We start from the raw sequence: 24742 nt of genomic DNA, 5'->3' as shown, positions 1-24742 counted from the left end.
GCTTTGGTCCTCCAGTATGTGTTCTGCTGTATGTTCACTGTTCTTGTTACTGTCCTTTACACAAAGTTTTGACATGGCTTCATCTGTCAATGCTTCTCACCAAAATATAGACTGTGCTTCGTCATTGCTTATGTCAGCTATGAGGCGTAAACGTGTGTGTCACAAAACAGAGCAACATAATCAAAAACCCTTCCCTGGGTCAAGATTATCAAAGTGCAACAGTGCTTTATATATTTACGCACTCGTGCCCTTCAGCAAGCAGCTAATCACCATTTTGTGTCTCTCTTCTTTTTCCTTCTCCAGTCACAGATGAAGACACAGTGAAGAGATACTACGCTAAGTTTGAAGAGAGGTTTTTCCAGACCTGTGAGAAGGAGCTTCTGAAAATCAACACATTCTATTCAGGTATTCATTTACTTCAGTTACATATAAGGTAACGACTGATGCTATCTAAAATCTAAATCTAAAATCAAAGTCAAATTAGTAAAGCAGTTTCAGATCCAAAAACTGATTATTGGGCTGGTAGTCAGATGAACTACGGACTTGACTATTTAATTTAATTGATCATCTGTACCAGTTTGAAGCAGTATCACCTTGATTTAATAAAAATAAATCTTTATTATTGATTCTGCTGAAATAAAGCCCCCTTAATAGGCAAATGAACTCTGCACCTGCTCTTAGATTAACTTTTTATTGCCTCAACACTTTTACATGAGGTGTTTAATAATATATTGTATAAACCATTAACATTAAGACATACGTTATTGATTCTGCAAGAGGAAATAAAAATTTTTCACTATGTTAGTTATTACACACATTAAACACAGGCCCAAAATACACACACATACACTAATGGAGAGATGTCAGAGTAAGGGGGGCTGCCCATGACAGGCACCCCGAGCAGTTGGAGGTTCGGTGCCTTGCTCAAGTGCACCTTGGCAGTGACCAGGATGTGAACTGGCACCTCTCCAGCTACCAGTCCACAATCCGTTCTTGGTCCACAGAGACTTGAACCAACGACCCTCTGGTTCCCAAGCCAAGTCCCTACTGAGCTACTGCCACCCCCCAATGATATAGAGACTGTTATAGGTATAAGCTATTATCATTTTAGATATTAGAGTTGTTGCACATTTTACTTATCAATGCTAAGCTTCCTGTTTCAGTGCCAGATGACATTCCGTCTAATCTTGGTCATTTGATTGAAGTAGCCAGTGGTTGTCGTGTTTATGCGAGCAGGCCTGCCTGTGTGTATTTCAGGGAGCAAGGGAGTATGTGTGTACCATGAAACATGAGATGGAAGCCATGATATATTGTGGTATTCTGGTACCACAAGGTTGCATTCTGGTCTCGAACTTCAGCTCAGGGGGAAGTTGGAGGTGTCTGAAGACGGAGAGTGCTTCCTCTAGAGGCTGTTTTTGAAACTACAGGTCAGCTGAGGGCCAATGTTGACTGGCAATATTGTTTCAGCTCATAATGATGGGACATAACTGGCAGATGGATGGCAAGAGCAGCAAATAAACAAGACATAAATCATTGTGGATCTTGTTAGCATGAGGTTGATTTACTGAAGATACTTTTATCCTCAAATTGTTGTAGTCTTTAACAACAGTGTATGTTTTGATTCCTGACATATCGTATGCCAGAAGTTTACTGTAAGCTGCTGTAGAGGCCATGTCTTGTTAACTCGTCTTTCATTATCCGGATACATTATCTGCTGCAGATAATGACAACATAGTTCCTCTGCTTAGGATAGACCCGTATGTGGGTAACTAGTTAGCACTATTTTAGCAGCATAAAAACATTAAATGGGTTATATAACACACTATAATGTGTAGTGTGTTATATAACCCATTTAATGTTTTTATGCTGCTAAAATAGTATATATATATATATATATATATATATATATATATATATATATATATATAAGGACATTTGTAAGTGTTTATTAATGTACAGTATTTTCAGCAATTATAACTTTTCCTATGAAGACATATTTTTACGATTAAGTTGAAAAAGGAGGTTGCGCTTTGACAATGGAGCTTCTCGGTGGAGTGCTAAACCCAAAATCTAATAGGCATCTTCCAAAAAGTAAAGAAACTGTAGCACATCTCATGTTCCCCAGGACAAAATACTGTCATTTAACTTGTTTAATTAGGCTCACACCAACGCCAGCATTGAAGTCCCTCCCCTTCCAGTAGACCACCATGGGACTTTAATTTGGAAAAAATATGTACAGTAGTGAACGGGGAAAGACAAATAATTTTTTGATCCTCTTTGAATCGAACCATGGATTACATATATGGTGTTTGTCAATTTAAAAGATAATTTTGCAACTGAAGAAAGTCACAGTTTGTCGTAGTACCACTTAGTTTTGTGTGAAACCACTCAGTGAACAAGCTACATATCTTGTCTTGCACAATATACGTCACCTTATCACTGGCTTGCTCGATAGCTAGCTAGCTTAGCTATGTTTCATAACGTTATCTTGCCTGATGTGTTTTATTGAGCGTCTTTTTATCAGCCGAGAGGCGAAAAACGAGCAAGATCCGCTGCTCTTAACGTTACATCCCAGTACGAAACACACAGACATCGAGCTTCAGAGAGACATCCGTGACTTTGAAGTATGTAGTCTTTCTAATTACGTATTTTCACAGTCTTATACTTCAACAGTTTTATGACAAACTGAGACTTTTTTTGAATTGACAAACTTCATATGGATAATCCATGGCTCAATTTAAACGGGATCAAATTATTTGTCTTTCCCTGTTAACTACCGTACATATTTTTTCCGAATTAAGGTCCCATGGTGGTCCACAGGAAGGGGAGGGACTTTATACTGCAGCCTCTACTGGGTGCCCACAGGGTGAATCTTAGTTGTTGCCAAATACATTAAATAAACATTTATACCTGCTTACAACTACATTATAGGTAGATGGGGGTTTACTAATATGGTGTCAAATAGCACCCTTTTGCTAATCAAACTAATAGTCCCCATAGATGTGAGGCTTTTCTTTTTTTTTGTATGTGTTAGTGTTGTTCTCTATTAATGAAAACAGAATAAGGAATAGAACAAAGCAAACACGTAGTTGTCATTTCTGATGTTCTCAGTGCTAAATGTGACATGTATAAGTCTGTTGATGTTGTATTAGAGTGAGTCACCGTCTCTTCAGCAGACCTGAGCTGTGAGGTCGGTTAAATGTTGTGTATGAAAACATCACCGTCTCCTTCCTGCTCTAAAGCGTCTTGTTTATTCTCCACACACATGAGGAGCCACTTACTGTGTGTGTGTGTGTGTGTGTGTGTGTGTGTGTGTGTGTGGGTGCAGTGTGTAGTAGATTGAAAAAGCTGGATAGGTTGTAAGATAGAGAGACTGCGGTGGATAGATGGAGATAAATCGTGTGCTGACTTTACATAAGACATTTGCCTCCCCATCGCTCCTTCCTTCTGTATCTCTCTCTGAAAGGGGTCCTTAACCTCTCAAAGCCATTCTACTGCAATGAACTTAAATCTAGCCTGTTAGACAACACTTTCATCTTGATGGGAACACACCAAAACAACATCTTTGCAGACTGCTGTTTTAATTGAATATCCTTTTAATTCTGAAAGCTAAGAAAGAACAACAGGCTCTTTAAACTTCTCCACTCAACCCATACCTGTTGAAATCTGAACCACCAACACCCCGAGGTTCATTAGCCCCACACACATGAACTGTCCAGCCATGTCCTCTGTTGTGACGTGCCACTGCAATCCTCAGATTTAATCTAAAGCTACTTGTGGCAGGCAGTCAGGGTCTTGACTTTCTCACGCCTCCTGCTGTTATTGTCATGTATTCATCCAAGCATTGCTGTGACAGACTGTATGAGTCGAGTAGGATTACTGTGAATTGAGATGTCAAAGAAGCATTCCTGTGAGGAAGGTATTGTGTGTGTGTGTGTGTGTGTGTGTGTGTGTGTGTGTGTGTGTGTGTGTGTGTGTGTGTGTGTGTGTGTGTGTGTGTTGTGAATCAACAAAGCATGAAAGTCACCAGTGAACCCTCCACATCATCACTTCTGTTTTTCCCAGTTTAGAACAGAGGAAGAGCTATCGGAGCTCCGGCTCCCCAGACTGTCAGGCTGCCAGTATGCTTTAAACCAAATCCGATTTGGTGTGTTATCAGACTGCTGTCACAAACAGCACTGCAAGGAGATATCAGTGTTCTTATTGTGACTTCAGGTCTGTTCATTTAATGGTTTCTACACAAGCTGGATGAACTTGCAAGTCACTGCACGAGAAGACATGACTTGCAACTTTCAAAAAGCAAGAAGTAAACACTTGCTTTTCTTTTTTTTGTTTCTTTATTTACACGTATGAAAACATTTGAAAAGATACAATATCTAATTTGCAAGGGAATGTGAAGAAGAATTGCCTAAAAATCCTCCAGGGGTTTAAAACATGGTATTCTCCACGTTTGGCAGCATATTACACGAAGCTTTATACTAAAGCCAGTTAACCACTGTGGTATGAATATAACTTAAAAAGACATCAAGGAGGATGTGCATAAAATCGGCTAGCCAGCCTGCAAACTGACTTAACACTCAGCCTACTCTATGCCTATTGGTAAAAAAAAACTGGCCGTATTGCCTCTATGAAAATGACAACTTTGATTTTATTAGAAGAAACCACTTACCTTCTGTGTGATTATGATAATTATGAATTATGAAATCCATAGACTGATGGCCTAATGGAAATAACAACTCAATGGTAGTTATTCCTTGTACTAAATGAAAACTGCTTCTACTTCTGTTTTTACCAGGTTATTCATAAAAATAGAAGGAAGAGGAGAAAGGGTGAAGGAGAACATATGGGGCAAGAAAAGACGTGGGTTTTATTGTTTAGTGACTGAACCTGTTATGCAGTAGTAGAATGAGGGCTAATCTGTGTCGGAAAAGCAGGTAGACGAAATGCAAGATAGTTAATGAAAAGCAGGTTACTGCCCAGGCTCTGTGTGACTGCCTCTCTCTCTCTCTCTCTCTCTCTCTCTCTCTCTCTCTCTCTCTCTCTCTCTCTCTCTCTCTCTCTCTCTCTCTCTGGGTATATTAACCTATCTCTGACCCAGATAATGGTTCCTTCCTCTGCAGCATTTACATGTCAGCTCAGCCTAATAGTCTACATGCATATGCTTCCTGGAACAGACAGCAGGAGAGCAGAGGGGACAGAGTGTATAAAAGATTTTTTTTCTTGCTACCTTTTCTGTAATTGCTTGTTATTTTGACAAAAGGAAGAAGCAGCTAGTTGGCATCTCTTACCAGACGTTTGTCAGGCAAAAGCAAAACTGAAGGGTCTTTTTTTCTTTTCAGGCATATTGGTTAGATTACCAAAACACGTCTTACAGAGTGAAGAACTATTAACAGAATGAACTCTGCATATTAATGCTGTTTAATAATATTAATTCCTAACCCTCATTCAAAACCAACAATGCATAGTAGAACAGGACTCAAAATGAAGTCATCAGGTCAGACTACACAGAATATACTTTAACTACTGAGTAAGAAGTGTGGATACGTTCATTAGAAATATGTGTGAATGTGGTGCAGTGATAATAAATATAATAATAATAATAATAATAAGCAATAATAAGCTGAAAACCTAAAAACTCTCTTTTGAATTATTTTTCTTGTCTTCCCACTCTAGAAAAGCTTGCTGAAGCACAGAGACGTTCTGCCACGCTGCAGAATGAGCTGCAGTCTTCACTGGACGCTCAGCGCGAGAGCAACGCTCCACCCGGCCTGCGGAGACGCAAGACGATGTTCCACCTGTCGCAGGAGGAGCGCTGCAAACACCACAACATCAAGGACCTGAAGCTAGCCTTCAGCGAGTTCTACCTCAGCCTCATCCTGCTCCAGAACTATCAGGTGTCATTACGCACACTCACACATTCTCAGACACACCTGCATTCAAGGTTGAGTCAAGGCTGAAAATGTCTTCAAAGAAATGAATGCAATGTTTCAAAATGAGGAAGGAAGCAATATTTAGAGTAATAATCACAAACTCGTTCATATCACAAAATGTGTGTTTTGCCACTTTGTTTCCTGCAGCAGTTCGGAATAAATAAACCTTCCAATCTATGGTATGTAACAGTTGTTTCCTCGTTGCCGTCCACAGAATCTGAACTTCACTGGTTTCCGTAAAATCCTGAAGAAACATGACAAGATCCTGGATACTTCTCGCGGAGCCGACTGGCGTGTGATTCATGTCGAGGTGGCACCTTTCTACACCTGCAAGAAGATCACGCAGCTCATCTCCGAGACTGAGGTGCCTGCTCGCATACACACAAACACACACATACAAGCTATAATACAAAGATCATTGTTGTAAATCATTGTTGTTTGTTTGTGTGTGTGTATAGACCATCGTCACCACAGAGCTGGAGGGAGGAGATCGTCAGAGGGCCATGAAGAGGTTGAGAGTTCCTCCACTGGGGGCAGCTCAGGTGAGAAGTACAGCTGGTTACACTGGAAAGCAAGTGATATAAGGCTGATATATGCCTCTCTAACCTTTGGACTTATAACCTCTCAAGCAAAGTGATGCCTTCTTGCAACCTGCATTTACAGAGAGTGACTGTTCAATAATATCGGCCATTTTTCCTCTGCAGTTTGTGTCATTTGATCTATTGTCAGAGTAGGCAGGGAGGCTGCAAACTGAAATAAAATAACTAATAAATGTGTGCAGATATCATATTTTTTTGTCTCACAAGGCATCTTCCTCTCTACAGTATTAAATGACCTGAAAACAAATGTGCTGTCTATGCCTGAGAATATCCCAGCAGGTGAATAACCATGGTTCAAAATTAGTAAAATGATTAATCTATTAGCCAAATTACTGTTTAAATATTCAAGTGGCTTGTAAATTTGCTTCACTCACCATCCAAAAAAACAATGTTAATCTATTGAGTGGCTGGTGAAATTTGAACATTCACTAGCCATTTGGCTGGTGGACGAAAAAGTTAATTTTGAACCCTATGAATAATAAAGGTTAAAAACAAAAGGTGAGACGTTTGTTATGAGAGAAATGGAGAAAGGAAGGAAGATGGGAAGAGACAGAGAGAGAGAAACCATGAGAGCCTTTAGTATTGATTTTATAAGTGCCTTCCCATTGTTGAACAGGATATATTTCAGAAATAATCGAGGCTAGTGGCACTTTACCCTCCTATGTTATATCTACTGTTATTAATGCATTAATTACTGTCATGTCTGACTTGAATTGTGCTATGTGACTATTGATCTATCCATTTACCCTGCAGGCATGTGTATACTGTAATAAATATATTCAAGCAGATAAAAGGAGTCAGAGTGGCTTATATGCAGACACATTCCATTCAAAAGCCGTAGTTACATAGACAATGATTGCAATCTATATGCATATACAGTATATGTAAAATTGTTAATATATATAGAACAGCGGTTAAGTGTCTTATTCATTAATATTATGGACATTATTAATATTATTTTTCTGTATTCCTCTCTGCCTGCTTCAGCCTGCTTTGGCCTGGACGACCTTCCGTGTGGGTCTCTACTGCGGCTTCTTTATCATTCTCGCCATCGCCTTCGTCCTTACTGGTAAGTCAGAAGATTAGAAAGATTCATACATTTTTCATATCCTTTTGAGTCCTGCACAATTTGTAATATGTCACTGTAAGATAACTGGCAGTTTTAGTAGATTGTTTAAAATTCATACAGAGCCTGATTGGCAGGTTTTTATTGTTGTTTTCCCTCAGACGTGTCACACACAGTCAAGGGTTTCATATTTTATCTTTAAAAGCAGAAAATCCGCTGTGGTTTTATCAGGTGCTGTGTTCTTCCGCTTCGAGAACGTGTGGCCACTAGTGCGGATCTATCGGGGAGGTTTCCTGTTGATCCAGTTCCTCTTCCTGTTGGGCATCAATACTTACGGATGGAGACAGGCTGGAGTCAACCATGTCCTCATCTTCGAGATCAACCCCCGAAACAACCTCTCACACCAACACCTGTTTGAGGTCAGAATGAGGAAACAAATGGAAGCAATTATTTCTGTTACTGAATGAGAGCCATGAGTTTTCAGAAAATAATTTTTTTCTCTGTAATGATCGTGCATTTTAAAAATATGCAAAATGATTGAATGGGGTTGTTGAGTCGTCAGGGTAATCCACATTCAAGGAACACATTACTATTTATTTCATTCAGCAGAAAACTGTACGTACCTAATGTCCACAGGGTTTCATTTATACTCTGTAATAACAAAACAAAACATAATTTGGGCAGAATTATTCAGATTGTCTTGTTAATTGTGATTATGTGTCAAAAATGCTTTGTTTTAATGCCAATCTCTTCTGTTTTCTTCCCTGTGTGCTGCAGATTGCTGGTTTCCTGGGTGTGTTGTGGTGTCTCAGCATCCTCTCCTGTCTCTACTCAGAGTACACCTACCTCCCCATGCAGATCAACCCGCTCATACTTTATGGCTTCATGGTGCTCTTCCTCCTCAACCCCTTCAAGACCTGCTACTACAAATCACGTTTCTGGCTCCTCAAGCTGCTGGTCAGTCCACTCATTTATCTATTGGAGCATATCTTTTATACCTCCGCCACTTTATTTTGAAAGAATTACAATGATGACATTTGAACTTTGGTGGTGTTTTACAAGAAGAATGTAATCCAAGCTGTATAAATAAGCCAAGGTCCATGGATACATAAAGACAAATGTTGACAACTGTGAGCCAGCAGTAATTAACACTTTAGACTTTAGGACTGCCATAACCAAATGAACCAAATGCAAACAAGATGAGATGGTGTGAGACACCTGCTCAGTATGTGGGTTCAGGTTAAATAAAGTATTAACCTAGAAGAAACTTAAATTGAAGCACAGAGTGCAACAGTCAGGTTTAATGTGAAGTGTGTAGTTATTTGTATTAATAAGAATGGTGGTTATTTTTATGCATGTGCACAAAATTGCAAAACGTGTACTTTAAGACAAAACAACAAAACCAAAAGTTTATCTGACCTTAACAAGCTGTTTTACTCTAACCTAACCAAACCCCAAATCATATTTCCAAACTTTAAACCCTCAAAATACTGACAGAAAACCATGATTATATAAAACTATATAAGTAATCAAATGTATACAGTGTTCCAAAAAAATACAAGTGAAGAGTCATAAGCAAAACATTGTTATCTTAAGTTAAAGGGACTGGAGATTAGTTTTTACTGCATTGTTCTTACAAAATGTGGGATGACCGGTCACTGAAACTAGGTCACTGAGGAAAAGAATTAAGTGTTTGTTGTGGAAGCAATTAGTCTCTTATTACTATTTGGGAGCTATCTTGCTACGTATTGTGCTGCTGACACAATTTAAATATGCCCTGCGTGTGTGTGTGCGTGTGTGTGTGTGTGTATGTGTGTCTCTATCCCACACAATGAATGCATGTACAATTCGGATATCTATCTCAAGCCTCGTGTTTACAAAACCCTCATATGTGACTGTTCTTTGTCTAAGCCCAGCTACAGGGCTGCAGGATTGTGGGTGGGTGGGTGGGTGGATGTTTGTGTCTGTGTGTGTGTGTGTGTGTGTGTGGAGGGGGGTGTAGCGAGACAGAGGGCAGGGGGTTGAGGGATAATAGAATGCAGCCCCGTCCCAGGGGAGGTGGAGGGTTGTGACTGTGCAATCATTACAGGCACAGATCTATCAGTATGCTGATGCCCTGAGCACCTCTGTCCCTCCTCCTCTTCTTCCTCCCTGCCTCTCCCCCAGAAGCAGCAGACCCCCCTCCCCCGTCCTCATATTCTTGTCCTTTCCTTCACAACTCCCCACAGTCCTCAGCAACACTCCCTCAGCCCTCCTCCACTGATGTGGCTCCATAATCAGCCTCAGTGTTGATTGGTCCACAGTAATCATAACAACCTACATAAAATTAGAGCTGATATGAGCTGTTTTTCATGGTTGTCATGTACATGTTGCCTCATGGAATACACAATAAGTGATTAAGGAAGTTTTCAGGAGAAATTGTAGTTTCATTGGAACAAACAATCGGTTTTTTTTCTAGCATGCTATAAAATGTTTCCATGACAGGTGTGCTAATTTCATCTGACAATAAACACCAGCCAGGACAAAGGACAAAGATTTCATTATAGGACAAACTGCAGATCTAGTACCTGGATTTCTAGTGTTTGCTCAAGAAATGAAAACCTAACCACATCACTGCAGAAGGCTTAGCCTTGAGACATCCACACAGATATAGTGGATATAGGTGAGATGACCACTCGATCAATACAGGCTTTGATTGACAGGTTAAGAGAAATTGGTAATGAGCTGATATGTGTAAAAGAGAAAGATCAATATTCTTTGACATTTTCAGTGTAGGGAGAGTGTGTGCGTGTGTGTATGTGGGTTTGCCTGAAAGTGTACTGTACATGGTGAGAGGTATACAGTCGCTCCTGAATGTCAGATGTGGCCTGGGGTGGTAAATGGAAAGAGTCGAGCAGCGTTGGATCATTTTACAAAGCACAGTCAATAACCAAGCTCCTGCCAAAAGTCATATCCCAAATAGCAACACTCATATAAGCCAAATCACGCCACTTCATGTGTTTGTGCTGTACACCTGTGAGTAGTGACACAAGTAAACAGATACATGCGCACTGACACAAAGTGTGACTCATTAGGTTGTCCTGTTGTGTGCTGATAAGGTAGTCTGGAGGCTTGATCCCTACATGGGTTACAGATCATTAATAAAGGTTGTTCCCTGCTTTGCATTTCTTAACTGATGAATTGCGACAATTGCACACTAATTAATCCCAGTGTTAAAAGCACATACACACAATCAAAATTCACTGTAGCAGTGAGGTCAGATGCATATGTTTTGCTTAGATGCTTTTATGACACTTTGAGATATACATATTATTATAAAATTGTAACTTTCTTTAAATTTGAGCTTTCTATCTTTCCCCTCTTGTCTGTTTTCAGTTTCGTGTCTTCACAGCACCATTTCACCGGGTGGAGTTTGCAGACTTCTGGCTGGCTGATCAGCTCAACTCTCTGGTGTTTGTTCTGATGGACCTAGAGTATCTCATCTGCTACTACATCTTTGATCTGCAGTGGAGCAACAGCAAGGGCCTACTGCCCGAGTTGAAGGGTGAGACATGAATCCATGTTCAGTATGACTTCATTTTAAACTCTGTCCTCTGCAATGTTGTCTGTGAACAGATGAGGGGAAGGGAGGGGAAGGTGAATGCCCAGCTACAGAAATAAATACCCTAAAATACAGCATTGTTGTTAAAGAGCCAAAAGCAATGTACCTGGGATTCCTGGGCACACTTTGTTTTTTGGCTATGCATTTTTTCATTTCTATATAAATATACGTAGCCATAAATGGACAACCATAATAATAAATGCATTGCATGAAACATTAAAGGTAGGGAGGATTTTTTTTTTTTTTTCATCTTTTTATAGAAGGGGGGCTTTTTTTTTTTTCCCCCCTTTTTCCCCCCCTTCCAAAAAAAGCCAAAATACTTTAACAGCAGCCTCAGTTGACAAAAATGTAGTTCAAGTGAGTAAATATTGTGTTTTGTTTCTTATTTACTAGAATTTTTTTTTGCTTTGCTGTATTTACATACTGTGTATGTAGAAACATCAACTGTATACAGAGTTCATACCTGTTCTCAGGGGGTTGTTGTAAAGCACTCTGGGAAATTTCAAATGAAATTAAGGAAAATATACTAACTGAAGTAAATATACATAGATGAGGCCTGTGGAAACTGGAAACACCAAAAACATACAGTAAACTGAAACACTTGCACTTAACATTACAGATTAATGGTATAGATACAATGTGAATATATGCACACATTTTTCATACATTTTTTTAAGATAATTTCTTTGGAATTTGTTAGGCCTTTATTTCCACAGGACAGATGAAGACATGAAAGGGGAAAGAGAGGGTGGAATGACATGCAGTAAAGGGCCGCAGATCAGAGTCGAACCCGCAGCTGCTGTGTCAAGGAGTAAACCTCTCTTTATATGTGTGCCTGCTCTACCAACTGAGCTAACCCGGCCACCAAAGCACTGATTTATTTTTAATATGAATGTTTATTTTTCACCTGCTGCATCGCCATATGGAGCTAAAGACACAAACCTCTTGGTTGTAAATGTTTCTGACTAAGTTGACAGTGTGCCAGACAGTTGCGCTGTGCCGTCAGGGACTGTGATGTGAAGAGGTTTTAATTGCTGTCCGTCCACTCCACCAACAGTGACACTTGGGCTCCACACAGCCAATTAACACGTGGCTAATGGATCGGAAATGTTTGGCCACACAGAGGTCGCCATGTGACTCTCATATTGATGAGCTTGTCTGTGGGAAGGACAATGTGGGGAGGACATTATTTTAGAGAAAAGACAAAGAAAATGAGAACAAAAAATTATAACATAATGATGCACTCTTTTATTCTATTCCAGACTCTGATGGCCATGTATGTCACCGCTTTCAGCGTGCTATCATCCAGTGTCGCCGCCCGCTGGTTCCGCTTCACCTACAATGCCTTTAGGAACCAAGACTTTCCTTGCTGAATGCTGGAGATATTCACCACCTTCCTTTCTCGTTTGAATCTGAGCAAAATATTCCACACACCTGCATTAAAGTAGTACAACAAATATATCTACACTCAAATATCTTTTTTATGTGTCATTTTCTCAGGTAAGGAAGGTTTGATACTGTGTGAAATGTGTAAATGCATCTTATGTCAATTACAGTGCTGTAAAATCCAGCTCAGAATCACAGAGGAGCCTTGAACAGCAACAGTATTTGTTTTGCTGTTATAGGAGCATGTCAACAACACACAGGCTTTTTGAGCCTTGGAATTGAGTCGTGTGTGCTGAGAAAGCAGAGGTGACCTTAAGTGCAAATGCTAGAAGTTGGCCTTGGTTTCCTTGTCAGTGCCGAGAGCTTTATAATGGAAATGGGAGAGGTTTGTCAAACACAGCAACGGATAAACAAGGTTCTGCTCTCACAATATGGCATTCAATATGTGGGCATGAAGCCAGAGAGAAAGAAGAGACAGAGCAGAGAAAAGGAGAAGAAAAATAGAGAGGAAGAAAGAGTGTGTTTGAGATCTACCAGAACCAAGATTGGAAGGTAAAAAGAGAGAGTGGTTATTATTAAAAGTCAAGTCACTCTCCCTCCGACAGCTTCACAATTAGCCTGCAATTATTCTGATTCAGAAGCCGTATCACAAAGGAATCCATGTTCAAAGACACAGCACCCAGGCAATAAAAGCGTCCCTTCAGCATGCAGGCTTTGTATTTCAGTTCTCCATCACAGATATTTGTCCAAGCGGCTCGTTTGAAAGCTGTTTTTTTTCTTCTGCTCATATACAAACTCTTCTCAGATGCCAGTTTATATATTCATTTGCCAGCAAAATGCCAGCTATGAAACGTCATCTTCAACCTTTCAAACCGCTAAATGTTATTTCCCAGCTTGACTTTATTCTTTTCCGATATAAATTCAAATCAATACGCTTGCTTCCTAAGCTGACCGCCAGTGATCTGATATTGAATGAACCAGGACGAGACAGAGACAGACAGACCGACAGAGAGACCGACCTCTCTTTTCTTCTAGAGCTCGGTAGGAGAGGCGTCCATTAACCCATATCCTCCTTCCTCCTCTGGTCTGAAGCCTGTAGACTAATGGTCTCTCTTCATGTGTTATTCTGTATGAAGCTGTCTTTCATCCTGCACCATAATGGAGGCTGAGACCAATCACTGGTTAAGCAAAGGAGCAGGGTGGGAAGGCATACACACACGGAAAGTGAATTGACGGTTGAGCAAATTGCCTCTTGTGGAGATATTTGATGTATCCACTGCAGATATAATTGTTCTGGTCAATTTTAAAGCCTTCCATTGAACAAATGTGGGCACCAATGTCAGAATATCTTCTAAATATGGAAATGATGAGTTAAGAGCCTCTGAAGCAATATATGTACAGAGAACAGGTATGGAAAAACCTCTACTATAGTCTTATAGTGTAGGCAGGACAGGTGATGACCAGTCTTCCTGCATTAACCAGCATCTGCCAGAACAGACAGCAGTGTGGTGTCATGTTCTCACTGCTGGGTCCAGCTGTAAAAGGAGGCTGGAGTGTATCCGGCAGTGCTCCCAGTGTCTGTCTGTGGATGTGTCACCTTCATTGCTAACCTGATCACAGCCCTGATGGTTTCTGTGTGACCTCACTGCCTCACCACCTCACTCATTCCTGGAACTGCACACATTTTAGCTCCGGGAAAGCAAAATACTTGCTTTACATGCAACAAATATATCACAGGCTTGACTGAGTGGTCTTCAGTGTCTAGTGCTTACATTTGTACATGTGTAAAATTATGAGGTACAGTCTGCTCTCTGGTGTACATGTGGCAAACTGTGATGCAGTTTTTAGAAATAAACTTTTTTTTGGCTGTGTTGTGTCAATGTGCGATTCAAGGGTTGACTCATTTCTGATGTGGTGCAGCGAACGAAGCAGTTTTCTCCCCTCAGAGAAACGTTCAGTTCAGTGCTGTGAAGAAGTGATTGGACACTGTCATGAAACTGTAATCTCAGCAGACGCTCAGAGACCTGTAACCAGAGATGATGGAGGATTTCCTGGAGGATTTTCTGATTTAGGCAGAATTCCCAAACCCAGTAGGATACCGTGTAAGGCCTGACGATAAAGCAGTCACTGTAGTCAGGATCAATACAGGCTCAGCTTTATGTACATTGGCTTGAGACTTATTGCTGTTTTAGATGCAGGGGAGTTACAGGCCTAAGTCTAATTAATAAAACCAGCAAGATTTACCTCATGGACAGGCAAAGGAAGGCTGTTGCATGGTGGGCAAGAATAGCACAACCCAGACAGAGAACTGTTGTTTGGTGGGGGAAATCACATAATGCACAAAATGAGAGATCATAAATGAGAAGAAATGCAGATGGCTGTTTGACCTGTCAATCCACAGGTTGTTTTTAAGATATCCCTCCGTCTGTGACATCCACATCAAAAACTCCAAAAACCAGCTAAAATAACCAGGACCAAAGAGGAACATTACTCCTGCTGGTCTCTGTGAGAGGCTGACTTTGGTAGTGAGGGGAGGAAAATTTTGAGCTGATAGAGCACAGAGAGGGAGGTAAAACATGAAAGGTTAGATAGAGAGATGGAAGAAGTAACAAAGAAAGCAAGAGAGGTGAGATTGACATGAAAGGGATGGTGATTCACAGACTTAATAGATATATCAAAACACGAATAATTAAATGGGAGAGGAGAGGAGAGGAGAGGAGAGGAGAGGAGGAGAGGAGGAGAGGAGAGGAGAGGAGAGGAGAGGAGAGGAGAGGAGAGAGTGTAATTACCAGCCCGGGGCTGAACACATGTCTGCTGGACTCTGCTGGAATAGAGATGAGCCAAGAGCTGACAGCTTTTATAACTTCATTTCATGTTCTGACCCCTCGTTTATTATCAAGAGAGGAATTGCAGCACACACACACACACACACACCCTCAGTCAAACACAAACGTTAACCAATGAAGATAAAAGAGTCAAATTTCTCTCTGTCTGCTTGAACTCTAATTCACCCCTGCTCAGGCCAAACAGACTCCTGCAACAATATATATTTACACCAGGAGCCAGACACACTGGAGTTAACTGTGCATGTGAATAACGGGCCTTATGCAAGAACCTTTTTTTGTATTCTTATCCTAAAACTTGTATGCTTTTCTCTGTGAGGTTTGCTCATACGAGCGTGTAATTTGATTGTCAGATTCACCGAACTTTCTTTACTGCACATACTTGTCATGCATCGCTTGTTTCAGCCTGTTGAACACCGCCTGTTTATGGGGAGGTGCACGTTCATGATATTTGATCTCTAGCATAATCTAATTTACGTCCCTAAAATTACGATATAAGGCTACCTGCTCCATTTATGGGCAGTTTTACTCACAGAAATGTCACCAGAGAGTAAAAGAACTTCACAGTGTGGAACTTGCTCCTGCTTCAAGTCCCACCATCAATTGTTAACTTTGCATTACAATTTTGCAAGTTTGTTTATTTTATTTTGGTTAATTTCTGTACCATATTTAAACTCCAAATTCATTCGGATTAAGACACTACGGTTCTTTAGTCAAGCGAGTGTGTTTTGTCCTGTGGAGAGAACCTGTGTATGACTGGTACGCGGGTCTGACCACTGAATTTTGTTCGTACCTAAGAGGAAATTGGTGAATGCCACAAATTCTCTTAACTCCCTCGTGAGTACTACATAAGAACAAATCTGTTGGTACGAGTGGTTCCTGCACAAGGCCCAATATCTCCAGACTTTTCAAAGACGAAGCTCTCTGATTGGAGAGAACTGCAACTCATACATTTGGTTGGATGGGTTGTTGCTGAGTGGTCTCCAGGTGCAGGATTCTTAATTACCTTGTTGATGGATTGGGTTGCTATGGCAACTGATGAGAAATCACACTGATTGTTCCTGGTGTGAACTTGTTTCTGTCAGTGGACACAGAGCCTGTTGCATAATATGAGCCTGCTGAAGTGCTCTGCCTTTAATAGTGTTTATCCTCATGAGGGCCTGTGGACGCCAATAGCAACTGTGTGTTGCGTACGTGCGTGCGTGTGTGTTTGTGTGTGCGTGCCGTTAGCCCTTGAGCCCACTGAGTATCCAATCAATGTCCATCTCACCATGCTTAACCTTTTAATAGTCCAGTGGTGAACCAGCCTGGTGGAAGACACATCAGCCTTAACAGAAACTGAAGGCTTAAATACTTCCACACATTACAAGCTGAGGAAATCCCATCGGTGGATATTCTCCAGTGAAAAGAGTCCATTGTCCAGGACTAAGTTTAATCTACGGCTGGGAAAGCTCAGTGTGGCCGTAGGGACTACTTCCATCCATCCCATCGCTCAGCTGAAGAAGCAAACAGCACAATGGACGCAGCAGTTAACCGAGCAGCTCAGCAGTAACTCTCTGTTAGAAATGTCCCCGCTCTGCTCCCCGGCGTCTCTTTGGCTGCTAGCAGGAAGAAGCAGTGACTAAGACAAATGGGAGCGAGCCTGGTCTCTGTCTGGTGGCCGCGGCCTCTGTCTGTGTGAGTCCCTGTGTTAGGCCACTGGGTGCTGATTTTTGTAGCGACGCCCACTGAGGAACAAGCAGCTCACATTTACACACACACACACACAGACTGCTGAGCACGGATAATCACTCTGACATTATACAGTACATCAAACAATTGTTAACTAACTTTAGAGCTTGTTAAATACTCATTAGCTGTGAGCAGGTGGACAAATTATTATTATCATTACAGCCAACATGCATTTTGTCAACAGAGGATTAAACCTTCTCTACATGCTTTCTCATTGCTGGGACACGAAGAGCAAAACAAACCTCTAGTGCATTATACAGTACATTTCACACTGGGTAAACCATAGGAAAACAAATATTGATTGAATTAAACAATATGTAAGATGTACATGTAAATGCCTCTGCATATTCCATCAGTTTCTCTTTTGTTGATTATTTAGGATACACACACTGAGATAAGCACACACACTTACATATTATACTATAATATACTGTAAATGTCTTTTTGTTCAACATTGAGAATTAATGAGGTCAAATCAACATGTGTCCGCTATACTGGACACATGATTTCAGTTTCTGTATGTAACTTAAGTAATAACCTCTCCTCCATAAAGATAGAGCAGTAGCATTTGTTCTAATGTCCAAAAAAAACTGTTTTATTATTCAGCAAGTGAAAAAAAACTAAAAGTGTGTTATTTGATGTTTGGTCATGTTCCATTTGGTAGAAAAAGTTATGATGAAAGTGGACATTTTACTCTGAATTTAATAGTTGTCCACAGGCTATTAATCATTGCAAGTGTATTCATGGCAGGATGGCTCCATCTAGTGGTCAAAGTAGTATTGCAAAAGGACTTGTTTGAGTGAGGTGGTAGATTCTGTAAACCTTTAAAAAAAAAAAAAAAAAAAAATACAGTTCCTTTCATGTCTGATCTGTAAATTGTGTTATCTGCAATCACTTGTGTTTGTGTGTTTATTCCAGAGCAAGGACACACGGACGCCGACATGTTCTTCTACCTGCTGATCGTGTTCTCCACTATCAGCTCCCTGTACACACTGATCTGGGATCTGCGCATGGACTGGGGTCTGTTTGACCGCGGAGCCGGAGAAAACACCTTTCTCAGAGAAGAAATTGTTTACCCACACAAGGTAGAGTCTGATATGAATCTCACGTACATGGCACACATGCACACGCACACTGTCCCCCTAATCCTGTCTGGTCTGCCTCCAGGCCTACTACTACTGTGCTATTATAGAAGATGTGATCCTGCGTTTTGCCTGGACGATCCAGATCTCTCTGTCCACAATGACCAAGATCCACTCTGTGGGCGACATCGTAGCCACCGTGCTGGCTCCCCTTGAGGTCTTCAGGTGTGTATCAATTACATGACAACAATTTTTGTTATACACACACCTAAAGTCACACATGGTTTCTCATCCCCATGAGCCCCCACATTGATTTCTTATACAGTGTTGCGGCTGTAAGCAGTCCAACAAAGTGCTGCCGCGACGGACTAAACACAGAGAGATGCATGAACACACTGTGACGCGCTCGATTTATTCCTCCACACGTAAAATACAATTAGCACTGCAGTTACTCAATGTAAAGTTACCTTGTGAGTCGAAATAAGTGCGTTAGTGCGGCGGTCAACAGAAAGTGTTCGCTCCCAGGCTCACCCCCTCTCTATCAAAGTCCCAAAAAAACCCAGGTGAACAGGTGAAGCAAACAAATATGTTATCGCTTCCGCTCAAACCGCGATGAAAACGCCCACAACACAAGCGCACAACACAATAATCAATACATAATACAAATGACACCATAAACAACATACAATATGTGGCTCCTACATACAGTTTCACACCTCTTGCGTCAGGTTCACCCTACTCACCCTCACCCTGTCTCTCTCTCTCTCTCTCTCTCTCTCTGCAGGCGATTTGTGTGGAACTTCTTCCGTCTGGAGAACGAGCACCTGAATAACTGTGGTGAGTTTCGTGCTGTGAGGGATATCTCCGTGGCGCCACTCAACGCTGACGACCAGACGCTCTTGGAGCAGATGATGGACCAGGACGACGGCGTCCGGAATCGCTCGGGCAAGAAGACCTGGAAGAGGTCCTACAGCCTGTCGCTCCGACGCCCCCTACTATCCTCACAGTAAGAAACAACATGGACACTTGACATCAGGCTCATGCACTCATACATTTTTATTTTAGTTTGATCTATAACCACCGAGGAGGTCAAAGAGTACAAATTACTGTCAAATCTACTAATATTAAACAGTCATATATCGATAACTGAAAAACTGAAAACTTAATTAGTTTAGGTTTCGGTTTAGTTTTCTGACCACATTATATGTATAGACCTTTTCACAGATGTAAACCTAGACATTCTAAATGGCCCCACGTTGTTTTCCTATTGAAAAGGTCTATAAAATGCCATAAATCAGACTTTCTAAGGGAATTTATTTCCATAGTTGACCCAGGTGTTTTCACAGTCCACCAGCCATTTATAAACATGGAGACAGACATACATTGTCTGACTTTAAGAAATATAGGAAACAGCGAAAAGAACTAGTCTTTAAGAAATATAGAGAACCGCAAGTAAAAGAACACTTAGAATCGCATGAACAAACAACAACCAAAATGTGTAAATGATAATGATAGCCGTGTGGCACCCAAATGAAATCACACCACGGAAGACAGCGGCTGTATGACCTGGACCAAGATGCAACTCTCAATGAATTCAAAGTAAAACCTTAAACAACATTAACATATCTGTTGAAATGAAATGCCAGATAATAATAATAAGAGCATTCTTTCATCCTCTTCTAGGTCGAAAAAGGACACAAAGGTGCTAATTGAAGACACGGATGATGAGGCTTTCAGCTGAGTCCACAACGTCAGCACGTACACACACACAAACACAGCCATGCTATACTTATAAGGACCTCATTCACTAACACCCAACCTCGACCCTTCTACAGTGTAGTGATAAGAGTAGTGACCCCCACCCTCAGTCTAAGCCTTTAAAGCAGTGAGGACCTCAGACTGTCCTCACTTTGGACAATTTACCTCATCTTTACATCCTCGTGAGTATATTTGGTCTTTATAAGTATAGAGAAACACACACAGTGCACACTATAATGCAAACACACATAAAAGAAAAACCTGCTAAAGCACAAACATAGTGTAATATTGCTACAGTTGAGAAGAGAGCTAATACCACATACACACACACACACACACATACACACACACACACACACACACACAGACAGACAGACAGACAGACAGACAGACATACAGATGGACAGATGTCAAGGGAAATCTTCTGCACATAAGTGGAAACACAGGCCACGCTGCCCCGGGATTATCGGCGTCTTTTTTTAAAGGCCTTTTTTTTTTTTAGTATGTGTTGTTTAATTTGTGTTTCTTTAGATTTTTCTTGACTTTTTTTCTGGATTTATTTTGGAGAAGCTGCACAGAGGACTGTTTACACACCTTTTTGTAACTACTCTAGGATCAACAGGGAGAAGACAAGCCAATCAAAAGACTCAATCAATAGAAACCTGAGGAAGGACTCAACACAAATCACAGCATATCAAAAACAAATCAACTGGTTTCAACTTGTTGATTCTTTTTCTACTCTTCTCTTTTTGGTTGAGTTGTAATAACGTCCGCGTACAATCACAACCTGGAGGCACTTGCAGGAAAAGTGCATTTAATACACAAAACACGAAAAAACAAACACAAAAAGCAATGTTTTTGATTCAAACATTTCTAGTCTGTGAAGTTGCTTTGTAATATATTTCATATATTTTGATGTGCATTATTACACTGTTGTGATTGTTAAGTACTTCTACATGTGTTGTTTATACGAGTACGACTAGTTTGAGCATCCACGCAATGATTGTTAATGTGTTTTATAAAGTTTGGTATGTTTTTTCTTGGTTGGACTTGTGCCACGTTTTAAGTAAGCTCATAGTTAGACCTCGATTCATCCCAGACCTCGAATTAGTGCAAACCGACTTGTGAATCATCGTGTGGCATGTCATCTTAAAGTGCCCATTTAGCTACAGTATGTGCATTGCTATTTTTTTTAGCATTAACTACCAAAGCTTTCTTTTTAAGAATGTGTCCATCCAACCTGCACAAAGCTTGTTTAAAGATGGTTCTTTTACAAAAGTACACATTTTGTTTTAGCAGGTAGGTTCCGTCTTGTTGAAAATCCCAGTAATGTGTGCCAACAGCTCCAAATGTTACCCTTCAAAAGTGCATGTGCCAGTGGTTCTCAAACTGGGAGTGGGACCAGGGGGGGGGGGGCAAATGTGCGCTTTTTAAAAAAAATTGAATGAATCTGATTAGTGAATGGTTACAATAACCAAACAAGACAGCTCCGATGCTAACAAGGCTAGGCTAGCTAGATTTATTAAGACAGCAAAACGACATGTAAAGTACAAGATCGATCCATGTTTGACCAGAAAGAAAATCAAATAGGAAAAGGCTCATCTTGCTCCCATGTTTACTATCAATACAGCAGGAGAGCCTTTGTGGTCAACATAATGTTATTGCAGTGAAATGCAGATTGGACCATTTTGTTACTAGTTTTTCCAATATCAACTGAATTTTTTTCACCTTTCAAAGTGGGGAATGACAGAAAACGTTTGAGAACCACCGCCAAAACACACTTCACAGTCACCAGACACCCTGACAAAAGCTCAGTGTTGCCAGATCGGGCGGTTGAGTACCCAATTGAACTACTTTTTATTTAATTGTGCACATCAAATGTTTTGTTGATGATTTGAGCTACTTTTTGTACCATATGGGTTTCTTCCTCCAACAAAAACTTGCGCTATGACCAAATTAATTTCATCTTGGTTTACCATTGCAATTTTAAAAGCCCCATTGACGACAACTTTATTATCCAGTACCAGTCATTTCTGATGCAAAGTTCTTTAATAGTTATAATCTCTGACATGTTTCACAGCACATTCAGCGATCCTGTCACCAGATGAATGTTTGTTTGTTTGTCTCTAATGTTGCCTCGATTATTTTAGCACTTTTAAAAAAAAAAAAAAAAAAAAAAAACGATTTCAAGGGTTGTGATTTGTTAGATCAAATGTCTACTAATCTTGGATAAGTAAAAGTTAGTTAACAACCAGGAGAAATGTGCTGTACATCTGACATCCACCATTTGCCCCCCCCCCCCCTCTGCTTATTTTCAAACCAGCAGTTCACACTTACAGAACTGTTATTATTTTAAAGGTGTGTTGCTGCTGCTGTTAAAGGGCCCCCTGCCTTTTAAAGAAAGGATGTTCATTTTAATTCTGGTTTGTGGGTTTCTCTTCCTGTTTGACCCCCTCACTTTGCTCTCCGCTCCACTCTGGCTGCACTGTGTCACCCTCCGCCAGTAGCGAGACGAAGCCCAGAGAGCTACGAGACAAATGTGTGACAGAAAGTCCTGTTTCTTCTACTTCTGTTTTTCCCGTAGCGGCTAAAAGGCTGAAAAGCTTCTGTGTGCAACGAGCTTAATGTGAACTAGAAAGCTAGAAAGTTCAAAAATATGTTGAAATGTAGAAGATGGGTAGCTTCCTGACCCATTTAAATACACTGGACACACACACACACACACACACACCATAACTGTATACAGGCATAACACACGGCACACACATACACACAACCCACATTGCCTCTCTCTTTTGTGTCGGAGAGCACAACTACAGCAGATAGTTTTGTAAAAAGGCTCTGTTGTCTTGCGTGCATGCTGCTTTAGTTTCACATTGTACATAGGTCTTAATTTATTTGACATGATGTGTATATTAGCAATCATTGTCGCTACTGTGACAATGATTGATTTCATACGTTGCCATTTTTGCTCCAAGACAAGCAGTATTTTTTAGGTGATGAGGAGCTATTTTTTGTTTGTTTTTTTGACTGGTCACGATCCTGCACTCTTTTCATGTGTAAATCTGTTGACAATGTATTTGTATAAGAATAGAAAAGAATCCATAGAACTGGAGAATGTGATTGGTTGTATCTTGTTGGTGATTCCTTCTTTGTTCGAGGCTCTGCGTCCAGGGCTCATGGAGGAGGTGCGAGGGGCACGTTACTGTCTCCTGAAGCTGTAAAAACCGTTTGTACATTTGTGAATGTGCATGCAAATATTGTGGACGTTACATCTGTTGTTGTACACTGCCCTGCTGACAGCACTTTGACATACTGTAGGGCACAGGAACAGAGATGACCCACACCATGACAAGATACTGTTAAACTGATCCCAGATCTTTAGCGGCCAGTGTCTGTTCACAGATGTTCAGTATGTGTAACCCAGTGACAGAAAACAAAAACAGGGTTATTTTGTACATTTAGTGTTTGAGCTGATCCTCAGCCCTGACATCCCATTTTTCTCATGGGTGATTGTGTTTCCACTGCTTGCTGAAACCCCCATGATGTTAAAGTGCTTGATATGTGTCCACCCCTCCCTCTCTCGTGATGTTGTTCGTACCCTTTAATCTAGCTGAACGTGATAGTCCTGTAGTTTGGTAGATGGATGTTCTACTTTGATAAGATACAAAAAAAAGATAATAGAATAAATACATTGTGGCTAAATGTGATTTTAAGAGACATAAAGAAAGAAAAATGTCTGACCCATCCTCCCCCGAGTCCCTTTTACAGAGTAGTTTGTACATGTCGAGTGTATTAACACCGTTCTATGATGGTTTTCCTGATGGTATTTGTATTTCTGTATACACTTTGGTGATCCTGTCATATCTGGGTTTTATAAACCACGATTATTTTTAAAACTCGCACTGCCTCTCGACTCCCTTTTTTTCCTTGCTCCAGTCTCTTCTGATCTTTCGGTTTCTCACAGATGGTTTTGGTTTTAGGTCTTGCCGTCTCTGACCTTCGTGGTGGAAAAGAAGCTTTGCTGAGTGAGTATGTCCCCCTTTAGTGAAGCTTTGGTGCAGTTCTGAGATTAAAAATATATGCACATTAACGCGAATGCACCCAGCCTATTCCTCCAGCTCACAACAGTTTTCTGTGGTTGTCGGGGTGTTTGTGTTTCCACTTCCGATTGCTTCATTTCTGTTCTTAAAAAAATTTGTGATTAATCTACTTCGAAGTGCAGCACTTCTCTCACTCACTAATTTTTTTTAAGTCACTCTTAACCTTTAAGTAAGGGTTTCTTCAATTTTGGATGAGTGAGTGCCAATTTAGGGAGCCAGCATATGATGGAGGGTTACACAGGAAAAGTGCACACATAAAACTAATTTCTTTTTTATCTCACTCTCACATTAAACTGGAGAGTTGTCCAGCGAAGTCGCTAACTTTGGCCAACAGCTCTAGCATTGATGACAGAACGTTATTCCTGCGACCCTCCACTCTGCAGCACCACTAGTTGCCATTTTAGTTTACTTTTTCATGAAATACTTTACTATGATTTTATTGACGTTTTTATGAAATACTATACTAGGACTTTTCTGCATTCGGCCTGGTGGTGAAAAGTGTTGTTGCAGGTCCTGACAAGATTCAGATTTTGATAAGGTTGACAACTCTGTCCAGAAAAAGCTTGAGGAACTCGTCCAAAAGCATCGGTAGCAATTAGGGATTTGATGCTTTTTTCCCTTCGTTCCCAGTGACCGAGTCTGA

The 24742-nt window shown here is 40.7% G+C and overlaps 1 protein-coding gene across 1 annotated transcript in view; it reads left to right on the top strand.

The window, feature by feature from the left end:
• Positions 1-20376, top strand: part of xpr1a (xenotropic and polytropic retrovirus receptor 1a) — a 68331-nt gene extending 47955 nt beyond the window's left edge. Inside the window, exons 3-15 of the mRNA XM_039812026.1 lie at positions 304-405; positions 5674-5894; positions 6145-6294; positions 6389-6472; positions 7517-7598; positions 7827-8014; positions 8373-8552; positions 10971-11131; positions 14949-14959; positions 18075-18241; positions 18324-18463; positions 19023-19244; positions 19922-20376. Of these exons, the coding sequence (XP_039667960.1) occupies positions 304-405; positions 5674-5894; positions 6145-6294; positions 6389-6472; positions 7517-7598; positions 7827-8014; positions 8373-8552; positions 10971-11131; positions 14949-14959; positions 18075-18241; positions 18324-18463; positions 19023-19244; positions 19922-19979 (1766 nt within the window). The 3' untranslated portion in view covers positions 19980-20376. The remainder of the gene's footprint in view (positions 1-303; positions 406-5673; positions 5895-6144; positions 6295-6388; positions 6473-7516; positions 7599-7826; positions 8015-8372; positions 8553-10970; positions 11132-14948; positions 14960-18074; positions 18242-18323; positions 18464-19022; positions 19245-19921) is intronic.
• The last annotated feature ends 4366 nt before the right edge of the window (positions 20377-24742 follow it).

This window comes from Perca fluviatilis, chromosome 9 (assembly GCF_010015445.1).
Source record: "Perca fluviatilis chromosome 9, GENO_Pfluv_1.0, whole genome shotgun sequence".
In the NCBI taxonomy this organism is placed as follows: Eukaryota; Metazoa; Chordata; class Actinopteri; order Perciformes; family Percidae; genus Perca; species Perca fluviatilis.
Note: the sequence above shows the minus strand (reverse complement) of the source record. Positions and strands in the feature narration are given on the sequence as shown.